The sequence below is a fragment of the Ambystoma mexicanum genome, chromosome 1q (genome assembly GCF_040938575.1).
Source record: "Ambystoma mexicanum isolate Mex_15411 chromosome 1q, UKY_AmexF1_1, whole genome shotgun sequence".
Classification (NCBI taxonomy): Eukaryota; Metazoa; Chordata; class Amphibia; order Caudata; family Ambystomatidae; genus Ambystoma; species Ambystoma mexicanum.
In genome coordinates, this window is record NC_090922.1 from 48749888 (window position 1) to 48770461 (window position 20574).

Genomic DNA, 20574 nt, shown 5'->3' on the forward strand with positions numbered 1-20574 from the left:
GTCCACATGCTGTATTTCGAACTCCTGTCCCTTTTCACAAACTCCCTTGACCTCCTCCTCGTCTCAGTACCTGAGTGGTTATGGGAGTTGAAGTCCATAACTTTCTTTGGGCTTTTATCTCTTAAATGGTTTTTCTCATAGATTTCATAAAAAGATTGGGGGGAGAGACACAATCAGAGAATGTCAACATGCGGGGCAACATGGCACGTAAGATAAAGATAGTTGGCAGCAGTATCCATGTTGAACCCTTTTACTTTAGAACTAAATGACTTGTAATTCTCTGCACCAACCACTATATGGCAGCCTATACAAAACATGCAAGTCTAAAGTGTGTGTGTGCGCACATGCGTGTGTGTTTGTAAGCAAAGTTATATATATCAACTGAATAAATTACCTACCTTGGGTTATATTTTTCCTGTTCGATGTTCCTCCCATGAATTCCTCATCTTGGACATATTCATTGTGCAGGAGCAGCTCTCTGAAACATTTGTCAGCAGGGGGCACAACGTGGCTCTAGCATCAAGGTTCCCCAGCATTTTTTATTGTTACGTCTGAACGTGACGTTGCTACAAATAGCTCTCACCGTGCCATGGGACCTCAATAAAAAAAATTCGGCATGCTTCTCTGGATTGATTTTTGACATCACAGAGAAAACTTCTGACGCACCTGATAAAAAACCTTAGTTATGCTAAAATGTCGATACTCAAAGCATCCGGGTTCAAAAATTGTTGAGATTGTGACACCAACATGTCCCTGATAGACTCCCACAAGATTTGTCTGTGGCAATTCATTACCGATCATGCCATAGTTAATTGCGGTTCATGCCAAACGATGACACCAAAGGCACCATAGCTAAGAGCTTTAAAACTAGCTCTCAGGCAATCAGCATCGAAGTCGCCCAACAAAACCCCTTCTAAACAGAGGTCCAGCGAGGGAAAAGACTCCAAGACGGTTGACAAATTGCTGGAGAAATCAAAGAAAAGAGCAAAGAAACATCCTAAAGTCTCAGCCCGCCACAGGACATACAGTCGGGAGAATGGGCCTGTATTGTTTCCCTGGCCTCAAGAATACCCCAAGACCGCCAATCACGGCTAGTTCCAGTTCCACCCTTACGCATGGAGAATACGCCATTTAAATTCTACGCCATGAGCAACACTAAGTCCCCTTGGAAAGACACACATACTGTGTGTAATCACTGCCTTCCAAGGGACCATGCTAAAGAGAACTGTTCAGAGTGTAATGTTTTCAAACTCAAAACACGTACAGTATTTCGCATAAAATGCTGGAAGGCCTTTGCTCTGCAGGCCGAGGCAGAACACCACATGGTCTCAACCTCCAATGAGATATTTGAGATTGTGAAACTGGGGAGAGGGGATAGATCAGCACCCAGTAAGCCACTGAAAGATGCCTCAAAGACAATCCATTACTCAAGGTGTGACAATAGTTCGGGGTCAGCACCAAGCATGTCAGACACCGACCGGAGCAATACTCCCAGTTGCCTCAGTGTCTAGTCAACAGTGAAGCTGAAAACACAAACATTGTCACCAGGGAAACTATCAGGACATGCATCACATGCCACCCCCAAAAGAAAGGCTAGTACCCCCTTAAAGATAGCATTTTCTCTGCCTAAGGCAACAACACAGCTCAAAATGTCCTCTATCGTGTCTACGTGCCACTCCAGCTCTACTGCATGTTCTGAAGGGGGAGTCAGCCATTAGCATTCTTCCTACAACAGAAATGATTGCTTGAATTCTCCTCAATAGAGGAGGAGGAGAAGGAATAGAGCCGCCAATTTTCTGGCAAGGACTCTTGCTTTTTCTCCCACAGCAATATGGGATGAGAAACCACCCACACTACCATTCTACAAATAGCAAAGTATTTGAAGAATATGCAAAGAACAGTACATAAATGCAGCAAGCCTGTATTCGTCTTGAAGTCAACACCGTCAAAGAAACCAAATTCTTTCAACGGTATGAGCCCGATGACCAAAGTGAGGATGATTATGATGATGATGATGTCTACCCTCTGGTTGATGGAGGATGATTCCACCCCAGTAGAAGCCCTGGGCGATCCAGATGACTACCCCATGGATCCGAAAGTTAATGTGTAGCCCAGACAAATTCCCCAATAGAGAATCCCTTTGCGTGCATGTCCTTGCTGAAAAGAGCAGCAGCACGATTCAGAATTGAAACTCATGAGCCTGATGATTTTATCATAGATATCCACTGCATAGCCCCTAATGCAATCAATCAAATAATGCATTGGGCCTTCTCTCTTAAAATCTGCCAAAGTATAGTTAATGGAATATTAACCAACGCCCTCAGACCATCAGTAAGATGGTAAAGTAAAAAAGATCTACGCTATGGGGGAACAAATGCCCCCAAATCAGCTTACAATGTGGATGTAGTATATGCCACCGCCTTAGTGGGCAGGCATAATAGGGCACAAAAAGGCAAACTAGTGCTATCATTAATGATTTCCTTAACTCATTGCAGGCACAAGTACGAGGAATAGTGCTTGAGGGCAAACAGTCTACCTATACAGTCATCAAGAATGCATTAGATGCAGAGAAAACAGCAGGATGGCATATAGTTGGAGCCACATTGGTAAAGGGACATGTTTGGCTCAGAGGAACAGGGTTCAAGCGCAGGTTTAGGCTACCTTGATTGAGAAACCCTTCATGATTACGCTATTGTTCAAGCTGCCTATCGACCAGGCCCAGAAAACAGGCACTTTAGAAATATCAGGTAAGACTTTTCAGTACCGAGGTTTTCCCTCTAGCAGACCATTTTTACTACCAGATTTAAAGCTACCCCCTCAACAATATAAGCAAACGTCCTATGGGGAACAAGGCAAAGGCTTGTCACAAGGCCAGGTAGCTACAAATACCTCTGTTCATTTTGGACAACACTGTAGAAGAGGTAAACCTACAATGGGGGCTCCCTCCTCAAAACAGTGACCCCCCCCAGTGCTACAGGACCCCTTCCACGTATCTCTGGTTGGATAACATCGTTCCTTCATACATGGAACGGAATCAATACAGACAAGTGGATGTTCAGCACGGTGCTGCGAGGCTACTGTAACCAACTAGACAACCACACAGTTGACCACCACGCCACAGAAGGTTGCAGGTTCATCATCTACGACTGTTTCAAGACAAAGTGAAAACACTTCTCCAAAAAGGGACCATCGACCAGACTTCAGCAAAACAAAGGTATTTACTGAATGTATTACCTTGGGGCCAAACAGTCCCCAACAATGAGGCCAAGGTTAGGCCTGCGCCCAGCAAACAAGTTTGTCAAGCCACAAAAGTTCAAAATGTCAACACTAGATGAAGTAATACCATTATCAAAAAGGGGGATTTCACAGCAACTCTGGACATGAAAGATGCATACTTTCATATTTCAGTGTTCTAAGATCATCGAAAGCAACTCTGGTTCAAGGTTAGGCGCAAAGTATTACCAATTCAAAATACTTCCTTTGGGATTTCATCGACACCTTGCGTGTCCACAAAAGGTTGCAGCACATTTACGCAGGCAAAATATCCCAGTTTTCTCCTAGCTGGGTGACTGGCTCACGACATGGAAAAATGCACGCGAGTGCCAGGAAAAAACATGAAAGTCCATAGATTTCCTTCATCAAGCATGCTTCTCAATAAATGTGCCAAAATCAAACTTGATCCCAAGTCATTTCAAAAAGTTCCCATGAGCTATTCTAGACAAAAAGGGCCTCATCGTACGTTTGTCCCGAGCCCTTAAATGCGGCGGTAACAGTATTACTGCCGCATTTAAGGGCTGACCAAATCACGAGTTGGGCGTAAAATGACAATTTTCAGTAAATGTTCGGCACTATTACCGCCGGCGCTATTACCGCCGAATTACCACCCCCTGCAATTCGTGATCTGGCACAAATTGCGCCGGACCGATTTGCAGTAGTGCTATTAGCATCGGTTGGTATCCCAGCGGTATTACCTCCAAAATACCGCCCAAAGAAGGTATGTTATATCCATTACAGTAAAGGGTTCAGGACATTCTGGCACAAATCCCTTTTGATTAGACCACCAGTCCATAACAGTGCGCAAAGTATTACGATTGCTAGGAATGGAGGCATCCTGCATATTTCTCATTTCATATCCATACCTACACATGCATCCTTGATAGGAGTGGCTTCAGGCCAATGGTTACAAAAAACAAGTAAATGGGACAATCTAGTGATTGTTTCCCAAAAGACCTTGAAATGGTGGACTCTAGCGCAAACATGTTGAAACGACAACCTTTTGTGAACCCTCCAGGGCAGGAAACGACAGACACATTAAAGTCAGGATGGGGAGCACACTGCCAGGCTATCTCAGCACAGGGCATGGGGACCCCACAGCAGGCATCTCGGCACATAAATGTGTTAGAGCTTTTGGCGATAAACCAAGCTTTATGCAGCTTCGCTTGCAAACACTAGCTCACAAGTGCTAGGGTAGATTTCTCTTCTTGTGTGAAATCTCCACTCCCTTTGAGTCCCCCAGCACTTTTTGGTGGACACCTGCATTTGTTTGACTAATTCTCCTGGGTGAGTGCAAACCTTTTCCCAAACTTTTTCTTTTATTCTGATGTAGGAAACCTTTTTGGACCCTTTTTGTGATTTCTTTTCAGAGTTACGCTTTCCTCTGATTTTTAGGCATCTACCTTTTTGCTAAACAACACATAGCACTCTCTGTGCAGTGTTGTCAGAAGCTCCTAAAGATTCTACTTCATTGTTTCTTTCCCTGACAAACTCTTGCAGTTACTAGGGTAGGGGGTATAAGTTTGTATCTTCCTGTGTTTGATTTTGCAAAATCAGCTCACACCACCTTATGTGGAGTGCTGAGGGGATACATGGTGACCCTTTTCTCACCTCTCCAGTAACATTTTTTTTACTACAAGCCCATCTGTTCAGGCTGGTGGCAGTGTACCTTTTACACAACCTTTTCTGTACTTTCCATCGCAGGTTGTCTTCGCAGCTGCGATAAAGGTACACAAGGCACCCCATACCTAAAAAATGGTGGCCTTGTTTTTTAAACCCTGAACAAGATGGCTTGTCCTTTCTGATCTCTTCTTCTACCATTCTGAGTGGGGGAAGGTTCTTTTATTCCGTTGTCAACGCTGGGTTTCCCATAGAAACCCTGCAAAGGTTCCCTGAGTGCCTGGCAGGACAGTAAGTGGGGGGAGGTCAACCAAAACTCCCATGCCTCTCATCTTGCAGTGTGCCTGGCTGAAACCACTTCAGACTAGGAGACTGGCTGTCCCCATTGGACAGCCACCCCCAAGTTTGAATGGTGCTTTGGGTCACGATGGATGGACTCAGCCAGTGTTCCTGCCTCTCACCTGTATAAATCCTGAGATCCTGGAGAAGAAACTCAGTGGAGGACAAAGAAGGACGTCGCCAGCACTTCCAACGACTGACTGGAGCCTGTTGAGTTGCAGCTGCTGTCCGAACTTCATCACTACAATCGACATGAAAGATCTGAAGAAGACTACCTCCTCCCATAGACTGGTGGGCCTAATCAGTCTTGAGAACAGCTACAATTTGCGCCATCCGCAGAAGAGCTGCCCAGGCCTGCAAACGTCCAAAACCTGGAGTCCTGTGCTGCACAGCTATGCAACGTCTCTGGAAGCGCGGTTTTGCCTGCAACTTTGAGGGCATCCTTGCAAGACTAACATCTCAAATTGGCTCCAGACAGTCCCCTCACGAGAGCACCAGAGCCTGTCCTAATGCACTCCCTTGTGCACCCCCTCCTTAAGAAGCCTTCTGCCGATACTCCCTCTCTGGCAAATTACCGCCGATTTCTGTCACTCCTTTCCTGGGAAAACCAGTGGAAAAATTGCCCACCGCCCAGCGTATTCTCCATACTGTATCTGTTGGTTGTCTCCATGACCATCAGTCTGGCTTTAGAGCAGCCAGAATCACAGAAGCTGCTCTCCTGAACCCTGTAAAGACCTGCGCTCTAATCTCGACTCTAGCCTTCCTTCTGTCCTCATCCTCCTTGACCGTTCCTCTGCTTTCAAAACAGTCAATCACCCCATCCTGATTAATCGTCTGACAACCTGGGCATCACGGATCATGCCCTAGTCTGATTGACCTCCTCCCTCTCGGATCGAGCCTCCCATGTCCAAATCGGGTCCTTCCTCTCCACATGTGGTGTTCCCCAGGTCTCTAACCTCTCACCCTGGCTCTTCAACCTTTACTTGGCACATCTGGCCCACATCATCTTTACATTCTCTCCTAACTTTCAGTGTTATGCAAATGACATTCTGCTCTCCTACAGGCTCCCCTCTGTCTCCTCTCCTCTCCTCTCTCCCTCATTCCCAACTGTCTATCCGCAATTCAGGAATGGTGTGCCTCCAACAATCTCTGCCTTAATGCCAGTTAGACCGAGATCCTTTTCATTGGGACCTCTGCTCCCGATTTCCCTCGTTCACTCTGGCTGCCCTCCTTGGGCCCTCTACCTGCGCCTTCCTGTGAGGCAAAACACCCTGGTGTCATCTTCGACTCCACCCTCTCCTCACATCACGGACATCTCTAAGAAGTCGCACTACCAGCTGCACCTCCTCAGAGGTATTCTTCCTTTTCTCACTTTCCCCCAGAAGCTGGTTCTCTCTAGACTGGACTACTGCAACAGCCTCTTTCTAAATCTTCCGGCCTCTACTCTTCGCCCTCTGTAACTAATCCAGCATAGGACTGCAAGACTTGTCCTTGGCCTCAAGTCCAGGCATCGTATCTCTCCAGCCCTGAAATCTCTCCACTGGCACCTGGTGGCTGCAATGATCAAGTTCAAGACACTCTGCATTGTCCACAAGGCTTTCTGGAGCCAGGGACCACACTACATCCAACTCTCAACTTGCTAAGCACTTTCCTTCACGAGCCCTCCGCTCATCCACCTACAACTCTCTTAGGGTCAGAGGCTTCTCCGGGCAGAGAGGGGGGGGGGGGTAGATCTCTATCCTCTGGTGCCTCCATCTGGAACAGCCTCCCAGCCTCTCTCAAACTTGGGCAGGACCACCTCAGGTTCCGGAATCAACTCAAGACCTTCCTTTTCGCTTCTGATTTTTCTCTCTCCCCTGCTGATGTTCTTGTCTGCTGCACTAATTGGTTACCTGGCCTCCCTCCGAACCTTATGGGGACCAGGCCCCTTCACGAACAGTAGCCCTATGCACTGCCTCTGGGCCTAGCACGCACTAGGGACTGTATCTGTAACCCAACAGTCCCCTGCCTCCTTGCACTTACTTAGAGCCGGCCACCCCGGCGGAACTTCCTTGAGCTTTGCTATTGCACTCTCCCCTTCCCTGCCCCTGGCACTTCTCTCCCTTCCCCTTGCACGGTCTGAATGACACAAGGCCTAGTAAGATTGTTTGTTCCCCTTTGTCTTCCCCTTTCTTGTCGCGCTTAGAAACACTTGTGTACAGGCGCGTTATAAATGACATGACATATATCACCCGGTGCAAGGAGCAGGATGGGCCTCAGGACGAATCCTGGTATTAGGCCAACAACACTTGAAAGGATTTCTCCCTGTAGAAGCCCCTGCAAAGGAAGGAATCCTCTCAGACCGAAGTATGTTGACAGACCAGGGAGGGCTCGATGTGCAAGTATCAGTAACAGCCTCCTCAGAGCAGACCCGGGTGGTGTGTTGGTAGCCCCGTCGGGCCCTCCCAACCTCGTCAATCCCTGGAAAGGAATCACTTGTTTGGGGGAAGAAGGTACCTTTCTAGGAGGCCACCAATTGCTTGAAGTCATCCAGGGAGTCGGCTTGCTGGTCTCCTCCCATCACAGCCAGTGATGCTTCAGTGACTTCTGCAAACCTGCACCACAGAGCACACAGGGGAGAAATGGGTCCAAACTCTAAGCACAGAGCGCAAGGGCCCACCAGTGAGAAAAACCTGTGACAGCAGGTGCACAGAGAAAACATTGCTTTACAGCATGCATGAGAGAGAGAGCAGAGGGAATAATTAAAAGAATTATGGCCCGGAAGCAGAAAACGAACAAAACAGAGAAAGAAAGGAGGGTGGGAGCAGAGGCATGGACGTAGCTGAGCCACGCACATGTGCATTCTTAAAGGGGAGGGGCATCTGGGTCTAGTCCCATCCCGGCGTGGCACAAATTCCCATAAGTAAGGGGAAAGGGGACGGGATATAAGAGTACAAACCAACAATAAGAGGCACTAGCCAGTAGTCAAGACAAAATAAAAATCAGCCACAACAGGTTTCACCCTTCACAATGTCCATTCCAAAGATAATGAATCTGCAGAAGAGATTATATATATTAGAAATACATTTCTGTAAGGCATGCTGTAGGGAAAGGTGGTGTTAGGCCTCTGGGAGAAGATGGGACATGCATGCAGGTCCCACTGCTTAATTAAAAACACCTTTCAGGTGATGCTTTAAATTCATGTTGATAGGTCACACTTTGCATAGTTGGTAATATCTAAAAGCCAGATTTTAGAGTAACTTGTAGGATGGCTATATAAAGGCACATTGGCATATAAGAGGGGGTAGAGGATGGGAGTATCAGAAAACCTACTTATGATCCTGTAATTGTGATCTGAATTGATCGAGGGCCACTCTATGTTCCACTTCAGAAGAATTAAGAGTCTGTGAATAAAAAAAGAAAATTAGGACCATGTATGTTGAAGGTATTCAGCATTGATATACAACATTTGAACACAAACACTTTAAGACATTAGACTGTTGACAGTCATCCCAATCCCAACCTAGTATAAATGGAAACCTTCCCTCCTGCAATCATAGATCAAAAGCACTTCTCCCCCTACCACAGCACTACAGGAAGCAGAAACCTCTTCTATTCTCTCCAGCGGCAGCGTTCACAAGCGCATTCATGCCCCACCATGTATTTCAGATGAGAACCCTGAAATGCATACAGGTTCCGTCACAGGGTTTTCATGGGACCAAGAAGGGCACCACAACTATATGCTTGAGTTCACAGCAAAGAGAAACAATTATGAAGACGCCAACTTGAAAGAACAAATGAGATCTTCCCAGACAAAGTGGTCAGGGGGGTCTTTTTACGTGGCTTAACCAGTCCTCTCTCCCCGGGAGAACCACACAATGTCCTCCCTGGCCTCTTGAATGTCATTCTCAGTCCTTAATGTCCAGAAACAGGTCTTGTCACCACGTCTCAGCTCCATGGGCTCATTTGGGAATGTAGTCTTGCCAGAAGACTGATCAGTAGTGTTAGCTGGTAGGGAGAGCTGGCGATTTGTCTTGAGGTCTTAACTGGAGCTCCACATGCTTCTTCGTCACCTCTCTGATATTATCTGAGCCTTCCCGGACCACTCTCATTCCTTCTCCCACCGCCTGGTCCTGTCTAGGATCAACCCAGCCTCTTCAGTCCCATCTTTGCCACCTCATGTTTCCATTTCCTCTACCACTTTTGGACCCTGATGCCATCTCTTCTTGATGTTGCCATGTCCTCCTATAACCTTGGTCTTACCACTTCCTCCTTAAATCTCATATCTCTCACCACCACCTCCTGCTCTCCAGAGGTGCCATCTGTCCAATCTTCTCTGTCGCTCTAGCTTCTGCTTTCTCAAACCCGCTCCAGTTTCCAGGCACAGCCAAACTCAAGATTCTTGCACTCCTCTCTCCCCCAAACCTAAGCTCAATAACTGGAATCTCTGTTCTTTATAGTGTTCCTCCTCCTCCCACGGTGGTGGACTCTTCGTAATTGGCTGCACCTGTGTCTGATAACTAGAACAGGGTTGGGATTGGTTGCCGCTCTTGGGTGCACCTGGAATCACTTTGGGCTTAGGGGGACGGACAAAGGATTCATTTGGCTAGTTTAGCATCTTGGAATGTACTGTCAGCTTTCCAATCCTCTCTAGTATTGCTGCACATGACACTACTTTCCAGTTCCTTCAGCACCTAAATCACATGCTCAAGAAATTTGTGATAAGCCTTTTCTCTTTGGTGAGAGAATGCTTGCCGGGAGGCAATGGATTGCTTATCATATGCGAGTAGACCCACAGTTGGGAAACCAAAAATTAGCAATTTTGTATCCAACACAGGTCTCAAACTCATGGAGGATCGCACAACTTGCATCATTGTATTAAGCATGATTCTCTGGAGCTTCCGTAGAGCCTTTTCGGGGCTCTGGAATTACTGCCGATACCACCGGCTGAATGAAACCAAAACTGAGCGAAACCCTCCCCACTAAAAGCCCGAAGCTCTCTCCCAAAGACCTGGAAGGGAAAAATAAATCCTCTTTATCCAGATCCAATTTCATTTACCCACTGGTAGTAACATATTTGTCATCAGGACAAATATGTTACTACGAGTGGGTAAATGAAATTGGCTCTGGATAAAGAATGGGTAAATGAAATTGGATTTGTTTTTCACTTCCAGGTCTATGAGGAAGAGCTTCAGGCGTTTAGTGTGGAGGGGTTTCACTAACTTATCTACAGCTTTACTAGGGTATTGGAGAGACTCTAAGCTGCCAGGATTATTCTGCCCCAGTTTACTGCGGCGCTGAGAGGGTGACTGTCACTAGGACTGTCCCCCACTGTGAGTGTCTCCTGGTCAGTGACAGAGAACTAGGGAGAGTGATGAGGGGATCCTTCCCATACCACCCTTGGGCACAATCATCATTGTCATGATTGGACCCCCCCAAACACCACAAAACCCCCTCCCCGAGCCACCTCCTTGGCGGTCCCTACAACTAGGCAGAGAACTAAATCACTGTTCATATGCCTTTCACAATCCCGTACAGCAAAACAGATCAACCCAATTCTCTGTGCTGCACTGCAGGTAGACATCTTCTCCAAATCCCAAAGGATGCACAGGGATTTCTAAATCCCATTATGGTAGTGAGCAGAGTTGTTCAATCAGAGAGAACAGTAGTTACTGTCCAGTAGACAACTACTGGGGCGTGGTAACCAGGGTTACTGGCAACAGAAAACTCAAACCATTACAGCACATCAGCGAAGCCAAGCAGAGGTCTGCTCTGGTGGGATATAGCCAGCAGTGGAAATCTTTGCTCCCCTCTGCCAGGCGGGGTGTTCCCAATGCAGTCTGCCCACTCACTTTGGGACAACACTGCCTGAATTGGCCAGGTCAAATATTCAGGTCAAATATTGCTCAGAATTTGAGCAGTCTTTAGCTGACCTAAATCTCAGCTGTTTGTGAGGAGGTTGCCACCGGGAGTGGGTGTTGGAACAATCAAGGCCAAGCTTTCAAGGAGAGTAAGCAAGGTGAAATACACAGAAACACGGTTATCATTCTGAATAAAAGAATGTGCATATAGAGGTATAGTTTATATACTGTATATCTTTTAAAAAGTAAATGCATCTTGTATGTACAAGTAAAGCAGGGTGTTCATATTCTCCAAACAGGTTTGACTACAGGATCATAGATAGTTGTAGGGTGTTCAAGGCTCATATAATCTCTAGTTTGTAATGGGAGATACAAAGTGGTGGTAAGGGGGAGGTTGTTATGCTGAACTAATCTAAAGGGTACATGATAGTAATTTAATCTTGGGGGTGAAGGGACCTTGCAATCATATTGTAGATGAGCAGCTGAATGCCTCTGCAGGAAGTCCCACCCCCATCCTTCCTATATGCTGGAAGCCAGAAATCGCGACATGTACGACACCAGTGACGGTGCCTTGTCCACAGAGAGTCTTCGAGAAAAGGTATCCATTGAGAAAACCCTATATGATGTATCCCTGTAGAGATGACAAGCTCTTGGAAGAGGTCCCCAAAGGAATATGAAGACGAAAGAAAGATGAGGATGACGCACTGAAAAGAGTGGCTGAAGAAGAGGACGTATAGACTTTATGGAATCTGATGGCGAAATAAAGAATCGAGTGAACGTTCATATGTGAAATGAAGACTGCACGTGTGGAGAGCACTGCAAAAATGCAAGTCGTTTTATTATAACTGTACAGATGCAGCAACGGAAGTAGACTAAGTGATCTTAAAAGCTAGCTATACGTAGTGAATAGACGCAGTTATATAGAATTCTGGACATTGGTGTGACATATTTAGTAAGCTCAGACCCAAGGAAAAAGAAGGATCGGAAAGCTGTGTCACAGCAACATGAAGCTAAGAGCATGGAAAGGCCTGGAAGGGCTGTCTGGCCTGGTGTCAAGGATGAAGTAGCCAAGAACTGGTTATCTATCTATAAAGAACAGGAACCGTGAGATGCTGAATCGTCTCATGTCAAGGTGCAAAGAAAGGACCCCGTGAGTGCCAAGTTTATTAATTGAAGACAAATGCTGCAAAACAGGCCGAAATACAGTCTCCTGTCACTTGAGCCAAGGATGGAAATAGGAGTTGGGCGTGATAAGAGTGTGTCTATACTATATTCCCAGGAGCAAGGATACTTTGCAAGGCCAAGTTCAAAGACAATCTGAATGGCAGAAGGCATGAGCGATGAGGGATGTTGGGCTAATTAAGTACACCCACTGACACTTGGGGTACCAGCTTACGTGCTGCTAGTGAGCTGAATGTTCCAGAAGGGCACGAGTGTGCCAACCAATTATAGAGGGCCATATAATGAAGGGCCTTATTGTTTGAGAGCCAATGATATACCGCTTACTTAATAACTGTTGAAGATGACTTGCACTAGGGGTGGGCATAAGTTGTCCACCTGACTGTAGAGACCCAATCACAACCCGTCCCTATATAGAAAGTATACTTAGATGTTCCCCTTGAGTGTATCGCAACTCCCTGTAGGTTTTTCTTGTTTGCCACGTAGTATGACATCACGTATAACACATTTCTAGTATATAAATGTGTTTTCTATGCAAAATGATTGAGAGCTCGAGCGAACGTCCGTTGTAACTCCCTGTTTTAGACAATCAATAATAAAACAGTCGGACAAGACTATTTGCCAACTTCCTGACTCTGTCTTATTATTGGTGTAAGAGTTATTCTGCGTCTCATCCATGCAAGACTTGTTACTGATTTAAGAACGCCCCCTGGGTTCGCGTGGTAGCAATGTCGGATGGTTTAATAAAAGACCCATCGACCTGTTAGAACACCAGTGTTTTGGATGATCGGACATCCTCCGCCATCTAGCCGGAAGATCGCAGGGTTTCCTGTGGCGAGTAGCCTAATAGAAATCTTGCAAGAATATTGAGACGTGGGCAGGGTTCCTCTTTGACGAAATCCCTACCTGGTTTTCACAGGCACTTTGCCGATGGAAAGTGAAAGTGGTCGATTGGAGGAGGAGACGATACCGAAGGCCTCGAGCCAAACGAGCGAATGGCAAGTAGACTGAGGAATGGCAAACTATGGGAACGGAGTTGTGATCATTTTAAAAGTAACAAAAGTAACAAAAGTAATGGCAAATATTGTGTAAAGAAAGAGAGATATAATGCCCAAGAGTCCTAACCCAAGGGGGTTTTAGAAGAGGTTGTCTCACACTCCAATCGGAGTAAACTAGGCTACTTGCAGGACAGGTCCACATAAGGTGACAATCTAAACTCTGTGATCAGAGTATTAAGTAGGGGCAAGAGAATAAGGGTGATAACCGAAGTTTTTATGTAAAGAGTCGACTAGTATGTCTGTTTATGAATTTGTGTTGAATTAATGTGTCGAGGAGCAACACAAACAGTTGTGTGAGAATTGAGAACAAGTTAAGAAGTTATACTATTTATCTAGTGAAGTGGTTGGTACCAATCCAGAGGAAGACAGAGACAATTGGAGAAATAAAGGTTTTGAGTGCCGATTGTTGGAGCATGCTCATATTTATTGTTTTTAAGAATCGAAAAGCAGCAACGGCATTTTATAAGTTCTGGTAATTATTGACAGTCAATTGAGACTCATCACAATGGGAGATATTACTCATCTGATGTATTTGTGTAAGACATGCCCAAGCTCAAACAGTATAGTGCGGAATGGGTGAAAGGCACGGCAGATAATAAGATGTTCATACCATGGCCACCAGGGGCATAATTGTCAAAAAAGCTGTATTGCAACACAGGACCACATACTTGCATGCTGCGTACACGGGAAAGAAGTTAGAGAAGAGGTTAGCTATTTTAGAGCTCTGGAAAATTTACCAGGAAGAGAGGTAAGATCCACCACCCAAAGAGTGGATGCTTAATCAGTGTAAGGATGAAGGTGTTGAGCCCTCAGCTCCCCTTACCTCGCCGGAAGTAAAAGGCGATAGTACGGAAGAAACAGGATTGTATACTTTAAAGGAACGGAAAGCGGCGACGGGGTATAGTAATCCGATATACGAACCGCCTGCTTATAACAGTGATGATAGTCCAGTGGAGAATAAGAGAAAAGAGGAGATCTTTAAGATCTTGCAGGACAAGGAAGAGAAAAGTGAACGATCGTATATATCGACAGAAATAGAACGAGAAATTAAGAGATAGAAAGGAGAAAAGGATAAAGCTGACGAGGTAACGCTCGTACAGAATGAATGGATGGGTGGACAGATATTACTCAAGCTAGATGGGAAAAGCATTGAGGAAGTAAGGCAAAGAGAAGATCAGGATGAACAGGATAGAAAAGACAGGGAACCAGAAAAAAGATGAAAGGAAGAGGAGCATAAAAGAAAGAGCAGACGGAGGCAAGAACAGATGTATCAGGAGGAGCAACAAAAGAAAGAAGAAAGGGCAGAGTAGCAAAGGAAGCATGACAACCAGCAGAGAGCAATGGAAGAATGGGATACACAAGAAAGGAAGAGAGAAGAGGAGGAAGTGCATACATTAAAGGGACAAAAGAATACAGAGAAGAAGAGAAGAGGAAGAAAGAAGAGAGGGGGAAGGAGAGAAGAGATAAGACAAAAAGAGGAAAGAGTTAGCTGGGATGCGAAAAAGCGCAGAGAATTAGAACGAACGAAAAGACAACGGGAGCTTGATATTAACCACATTCAAAAGGAGATAATGGAGCCAAGTCCTACAATATGATGCTACAGAGTGCAAGAGTTCCTCTCGGTAAAGGGAGCAACGCCAGGGTCCTCTAGAGTGGCCTTAGAAGAGAACTTTGATATAGGCAGTATCGCAGATGGGATCGATAAAGTCTATCAAGAGTTAAGGGAAGGGAGCAAAATGGGAAGCCGAGGGAAGGGAGGTCAAACCATAGTCTTCCAAGCATGAAGCGAAGAGGAAGGTCCATTTAGTTTCGAGCATAGGGCCTTATTCTTAAGCAGACTGACCTTAGATAAGGGTGAAGGGGACGAGAGTCACACTAGTTGGGGACTAGATATATCAGACGAGGACAGAGAAACCTTCCGTGGGGAAGAGGGAGGAGGTGCATGTGCCCCCGAGGGAAGCTTGCAGACGAACAAGGAAGTAAGATGGTCTGATCTAGAGAAACCTAAGGATAGGACGCCAGATCCCATAGCATACCCAGAGGACGATTGTATAGTGAGAAGGGAGAATCAACGCCATATGTGAGCAGGTTAAGATTTGTTGCCAGGGAGGAGGCGGTCAGGAACCATTGTCCCCACCATGGATAGGCAGACGATGGGAGTCGATTGTGGGTTAGGCTTTACACAGTTTCCCTTACTGGAAAAAGGGGAGCAAGACCGCAATACATTCCATGGCCGTAGATGGACAAGGATAATTTAAGATGCAAACTACTGAGTTTGTCATCGGGTGCGGGGAAAATGGATTTATGAATTAGAAAAATGACAGGAGGAAATACGCTAGCGATAGGGGACATTAAAGGTCTCTTAGCAGCCATTCTTGGGGAAAGAGCTGATGACATATGGAAGAAACCAGTCTATTCAAGTGTGACAGCACAGAACACAGCGCTTAATGGAGCATTGTTTAATAATTGCAGAGCTGATGTTTCGAGGGCCCTCAGGGTACAGTATCCCGACAGGTCAGACATGGGTGCAATCATGACACGTAAGATGAAAGAAGATGAAGACCCTCTTGCTTATATTCAGGATATTCACGAGTGTTGGACTCTTGAAACTAGGGAACCGTGGGGAGAAAATAGTGGCATTATTTTACCACATTTTATGTCAGGGGTTGCCCGAGAAAGTACAGAGGCAAATGAAAAAACAAATGGGAAGGGAAGCAAAGCAATGGGCTGAATAGTAGTCGACAATAATGCATCACCGTCGGCTGTTGCAGGAGAAAAATAAGAAGAGAGATGAGTCTAGGAAACTTGAGGAAGCCAAGTTAGTTCAGAAGAAATTGTCAAAGTATGCCATAGAAGGGGCGGTATTAACAAGCTGAGAAGGGCTGGGAGTACAGCAAGCAGTGGGTACATCGCAGGCAAATAATCGGCGTTCGATCAACCAAGGAGAGTTCATGCCACGAGGTAGAGGCATGGGCTACAGAGGAAGGGGTAGATTGTAAAAAAATGAAGGTGGATTTCAGAATGCACAGAATGAGTTTTAGAATGCGCAAGGAGGATTTAACCAAGGGGGGCTAGTCAGACGTGCTTCTCCTGTATGTTGAGCTTGTGGGATGACAGGACACATTGCACACGTACGTGGGAGTCAAGGAAATGTACAGAATGGCCAATTCTCAAGAGGGGGGTGGGCAACTTATTCTCCAGCGTATAGCTCACAAGCTAGGGAAGAGTTTGCCCAAGATCAGACGGTATATCAAACACAGACGCCGCAAATGCAACAGGCAAAGCAAGCGCAAATGAATCCACCACAAGGGCAATCGCAACATGCAGACACAGCAGTATGCAAACATGGGACAATTATTGACACCTAGAATCGGAGGTGCCACTGTAGTGGGGGGAAATCCTCTCACGGGTACAAAGGTATGCATGTATCCACAATAGGGCAGCTCACAGGGTGATTTGATGTGTTCAGTACTATCTGTGACACCAGACCTCCAGGAACCAAGTGTCGATGTGATAATAGGAGGCAAATCTTTTTCTTTTTTAGTAGACACTGGGGCTACTCATTCATGTATACGAGAGGGAAAATATCCAATGTCGGGAATTGCCATGAATGCTCAAGGGTTGTCTGGAGCTACGAGTCGAGTTCCTTTTACTGATGATTTACCAGTCTCTATAGGTGAGTGTGATATGTCTGTTCGATTGATGTATTCTCGACAGACACCGGTTAACATTTTGGGAAGAGATTTGATGACAAAACTTAACATGACGATTTCTTTTTACTGACAAAGGGATAGTGTGTTCCACTCCTGGAATACATTGCGTGAATGTGGGTGAATTTATATGGGCATTAACTGGGCAAGTGGATATGCGAGGCGTTCCAGTGGAGCCAGAGGTTTTCCTTTATCGAGTGAGCATTCTATTGACATGGCTGCCTGGCTTAGTGGGAAAGACTATGAGAATACCTCATGAATTTATGTTTAGACACAGATACCTATCGACGAAGATGGGGGACAGACCATCCCTATAGAATTAGAAACAGCTATAGTACGAAGAGAAATGGCAATGCTTGAAGGAACGGATGACGAGGGTAGACCATGGAGGACGGTGATAGCTCTCGAAGAGTGACATAAGGGACGATGACATGTTTCGAGATGACCCAATAGACGAAGTAGTGTTCTTCCTGAGCATTACATATTGGATTAGAATAGAGAAAAGGGAGATCCCACAGCGAATGGCAATAATGTGGCAGCGTCCAGCATTTCTTGATGAAGACTTGGAGCAGGTGCCAAGTGTCTTATGGCTACAGGCCATTATGAGGTAGAACTGTTAAAGGGGATAGGGGAACTCCAGATAAAGCTGAAACTAGGAGCGATTTTACCTCGAGCAAGACAGTACCCCATGTCTCATGAGGCTGATGAGGGTATTTTCAAGATTATCTCAGCACTGATGGAACAAGGTATTCTGGTACCGTCAGATTAATTGTGCAACAGTGCAGTGTACCCTGTGAAAAAATCAAAGGGAGGGTCGTGGAGATTCATACAGGACATGAGACTGATTAACCAGATTGTAGAGGCAGCGTTTCCTTTAGTTCCTAACCCGGCGACGATACTATGCAGTATCCCAGTAGAAGCACGATATTGCATGATGATCGATTTGAAAAATGCATTTTTCTCAAACCAGTTGAACAAGACTTGACTTCATTTACGTTCCGCCAGACTCGCTGAAACACAGCAGGATGCCCCAAGTGTACTGTGAGTCCCCATCAATCTTTAATAGAGTCCTACAGATGGACCTAGGCAATATGGATGTGAAGAGCATTGTGATACAGTGCGTAGATGCTATTTTAATTTGTAGCACCACAGAAGATGGGTGCAGGCAGGACTTGATTCAGTTGACTATCCTAGCAGATAAGCGATACAAGGTGGACAAGGAAAAGTTGCAGTACTGTCAAGAAGAGGTGTTGTACATAGGACAGTTGATCTTTCATGAAGGAAAGAAGTTGAGAGCTGAGGCGATTATGAAAACTGCAAAACCGCACATGGTAAAGCAGATGCAACAGTTTTTGGGACTATGCAGGCTTTGAAGAGAGCACAGATAGATAAAGTCACAATAGAATGGACTGAGGAAATGGAGGAAGGATTTGAAGAGTTGAACAAAGCAATTTGTACAGCTCCTGTTTTAGGAGTTCTCAATCATGCTGAGGAGCTTTTCTTATTTTCGCACACGAATGGGACAGTCATGACTACAGTGCTTACACGGAGAACTACATTGGGGTACAAGCCTCGAGCGTATTACAGTGGGATTCTAGACCGAGTTATGTAGGGACACTTTCCTTGCAAACAGTCACTGGCAGCCGCCGCGTTCGCAATTTAGAAGTCTACAAGCATTGTAATGGGTTGTTCTATGACTCTTTTTGTGGATTGTGTACATTGACATCCCTGAGAGCGTCTGTTTATGAAGTGATAATTTCAAACCCAGCGATTAAAATTGTCAGATGTAAAATAGTGAATCCTGACATGTTTATAGCTGAGCCAGTGACAGAAAGTGACCATCTACATGATTGTGCAAACTATATAGAATTCTATGATGATATACAGCGCATAAATGAAACCGCATTGTCAGGAGGGGAAATCCTCTTTATTGATGGTTCTTCGAAAATGTATCAAAATTAGTGGAGAAAGGCATTCTGGTGCAGCTGTTGTGAGGCATAGAGCAAATGATGAGTTTGAAGTTGGAGCAACTGCAAGACTACCGTCTCACTTTTCGGTGCAAGCGGCAGAATTAATGATAATGATAATGATGTGGTATTTATATAGCGCCTTAATCCAAAGCATTTTACAGAGCACATATTTACATACAATATCACCCAACCGAAATTGGTACTCATTTATCGACCTCGGAAGGATGAAAGGCTGAGTTGGCCTTGCCGGGATTCAAACCTGCGACCTGCAGATCACGCTCAGATCGCAGCAGCGAGCGCTCAACCCGCTGAGCTACCTTACCGGCTTAATTCGTATTTAGTAGCGCTTATTGTAGTGCTCGAGAATCATGAAGGGCAGGAAGTGACGGTGTACAGTGACTCCGCCTATGTGACATCAACTGTACACGCAGGGCTAGCATGTTGGAAAAGGAGGGGCTACCTCCAAGTGGATGGCACTCCAGGGCAGCACGCATCCTTATTGGACCTGCTTATTAAGGCACTACAGCTCTCAGTAGTCATAGCGGTCGTTAAATGCGCCGCCCACACTAAGCGTACATAATGTATTTCTTGCGCAAACAAAGCCGCTGATGCAGAAGCCAAAACGGTTGCATATTCACCAGATATTTCAAGTTTTGATACTCCAGATATCAAGGAGAAGGCAGTCACGATCATGGTAGCAAAAGAGGGATTTAATCATTTGCCGAGGACACAATTAATGGAGATTCGAGGAAGTGCACCACAACAAGAGTAGGAATTATGTAAACGAAGGGGGTGTTCTTTATTCCCCCACTGAAGCATCATGGCGACAGGATAGCACTGGAAAGCCGGTGATGCCAGTAGCATTGGTAAAGGTAGAGGTTAAACAGCTGCACTACCCTGCGTATGTAAGTAGGAAAAGTCTTGCGGCAACAGTTGCAGAAGACTGGTTTACTCCAAATGTGTTAGAACACGTTGTATTTTATGTAGTAAACTGCATCTTATGTCAAAAGTATACCGCTGGGCATACACTGCGAACGATTAGAGGAGTAATTCCTCGACCGAATGGTCCTTTTCAGCATTTACATATTGACTATGTTGATATGCTGCAGGTGTGTAGTGGATATAGGTATCTGATAGTGGTGGTGTGTCCCTGTAGTGTAAAGAGTAAAGGCAATGGCGTAGGTGTATTGACCCACTGAGCTAACTATATTGCATATTAGGCCTGTGACTTGCTGCACTGACAGTTAAAACACATAGCTTATTCGAAGAGTGTACCAAACACTGATAATCAAAGCTTCATAGATGGCCTAGTAATGGTGTGGCAGTTCTTAGATGTTAAGCCTAGTGAGCTATGTTAAACATGAGCCCTTCTGTGCTTACAAGGGGTTAACTGCAGACCTGGGATTTCAGCATGCAGCATCTATTTTCGCAAGAAGCTCCACAGTGAAGAGACACTAGGCCGGCACCGCTTTCCACAGGAACAGCGTAACCTTGCAGGTGCTGATAACAAACATTCAAAAGGATCTTCCCAGAGATGGGAGGGGGAAGATCACAGACCAGAAATAGATTTTTCCATCAAAACATG

At 45.5% G+C, this 20574-nt stretch overlaps 1 protein-coding gene across 2 annotated transcripts in view; it reads right to left on the reverse strand.

The window, feature by feature from the left end:
* PMFBP1 (polyamine modulated factor 1 binding protein 1) overlaps positions 1-20574 on the reverse strand; it is a 1360893-nt gene that overhangs the window by 33795 nt on the left and 1306524 nt on the right. For both annotated transcript variants that reach the window (XM_069635509.1, XM_069635508.1), the window contains one exon: positions 8545-8615. In XM_069635509.1, coding sequence (XP_069491610.1) covers positions 8545-8615 — 71 coding nt within the window. The remainder of the gene's footprint in view (positions 1-8544; positions 8616-20574) is intronic.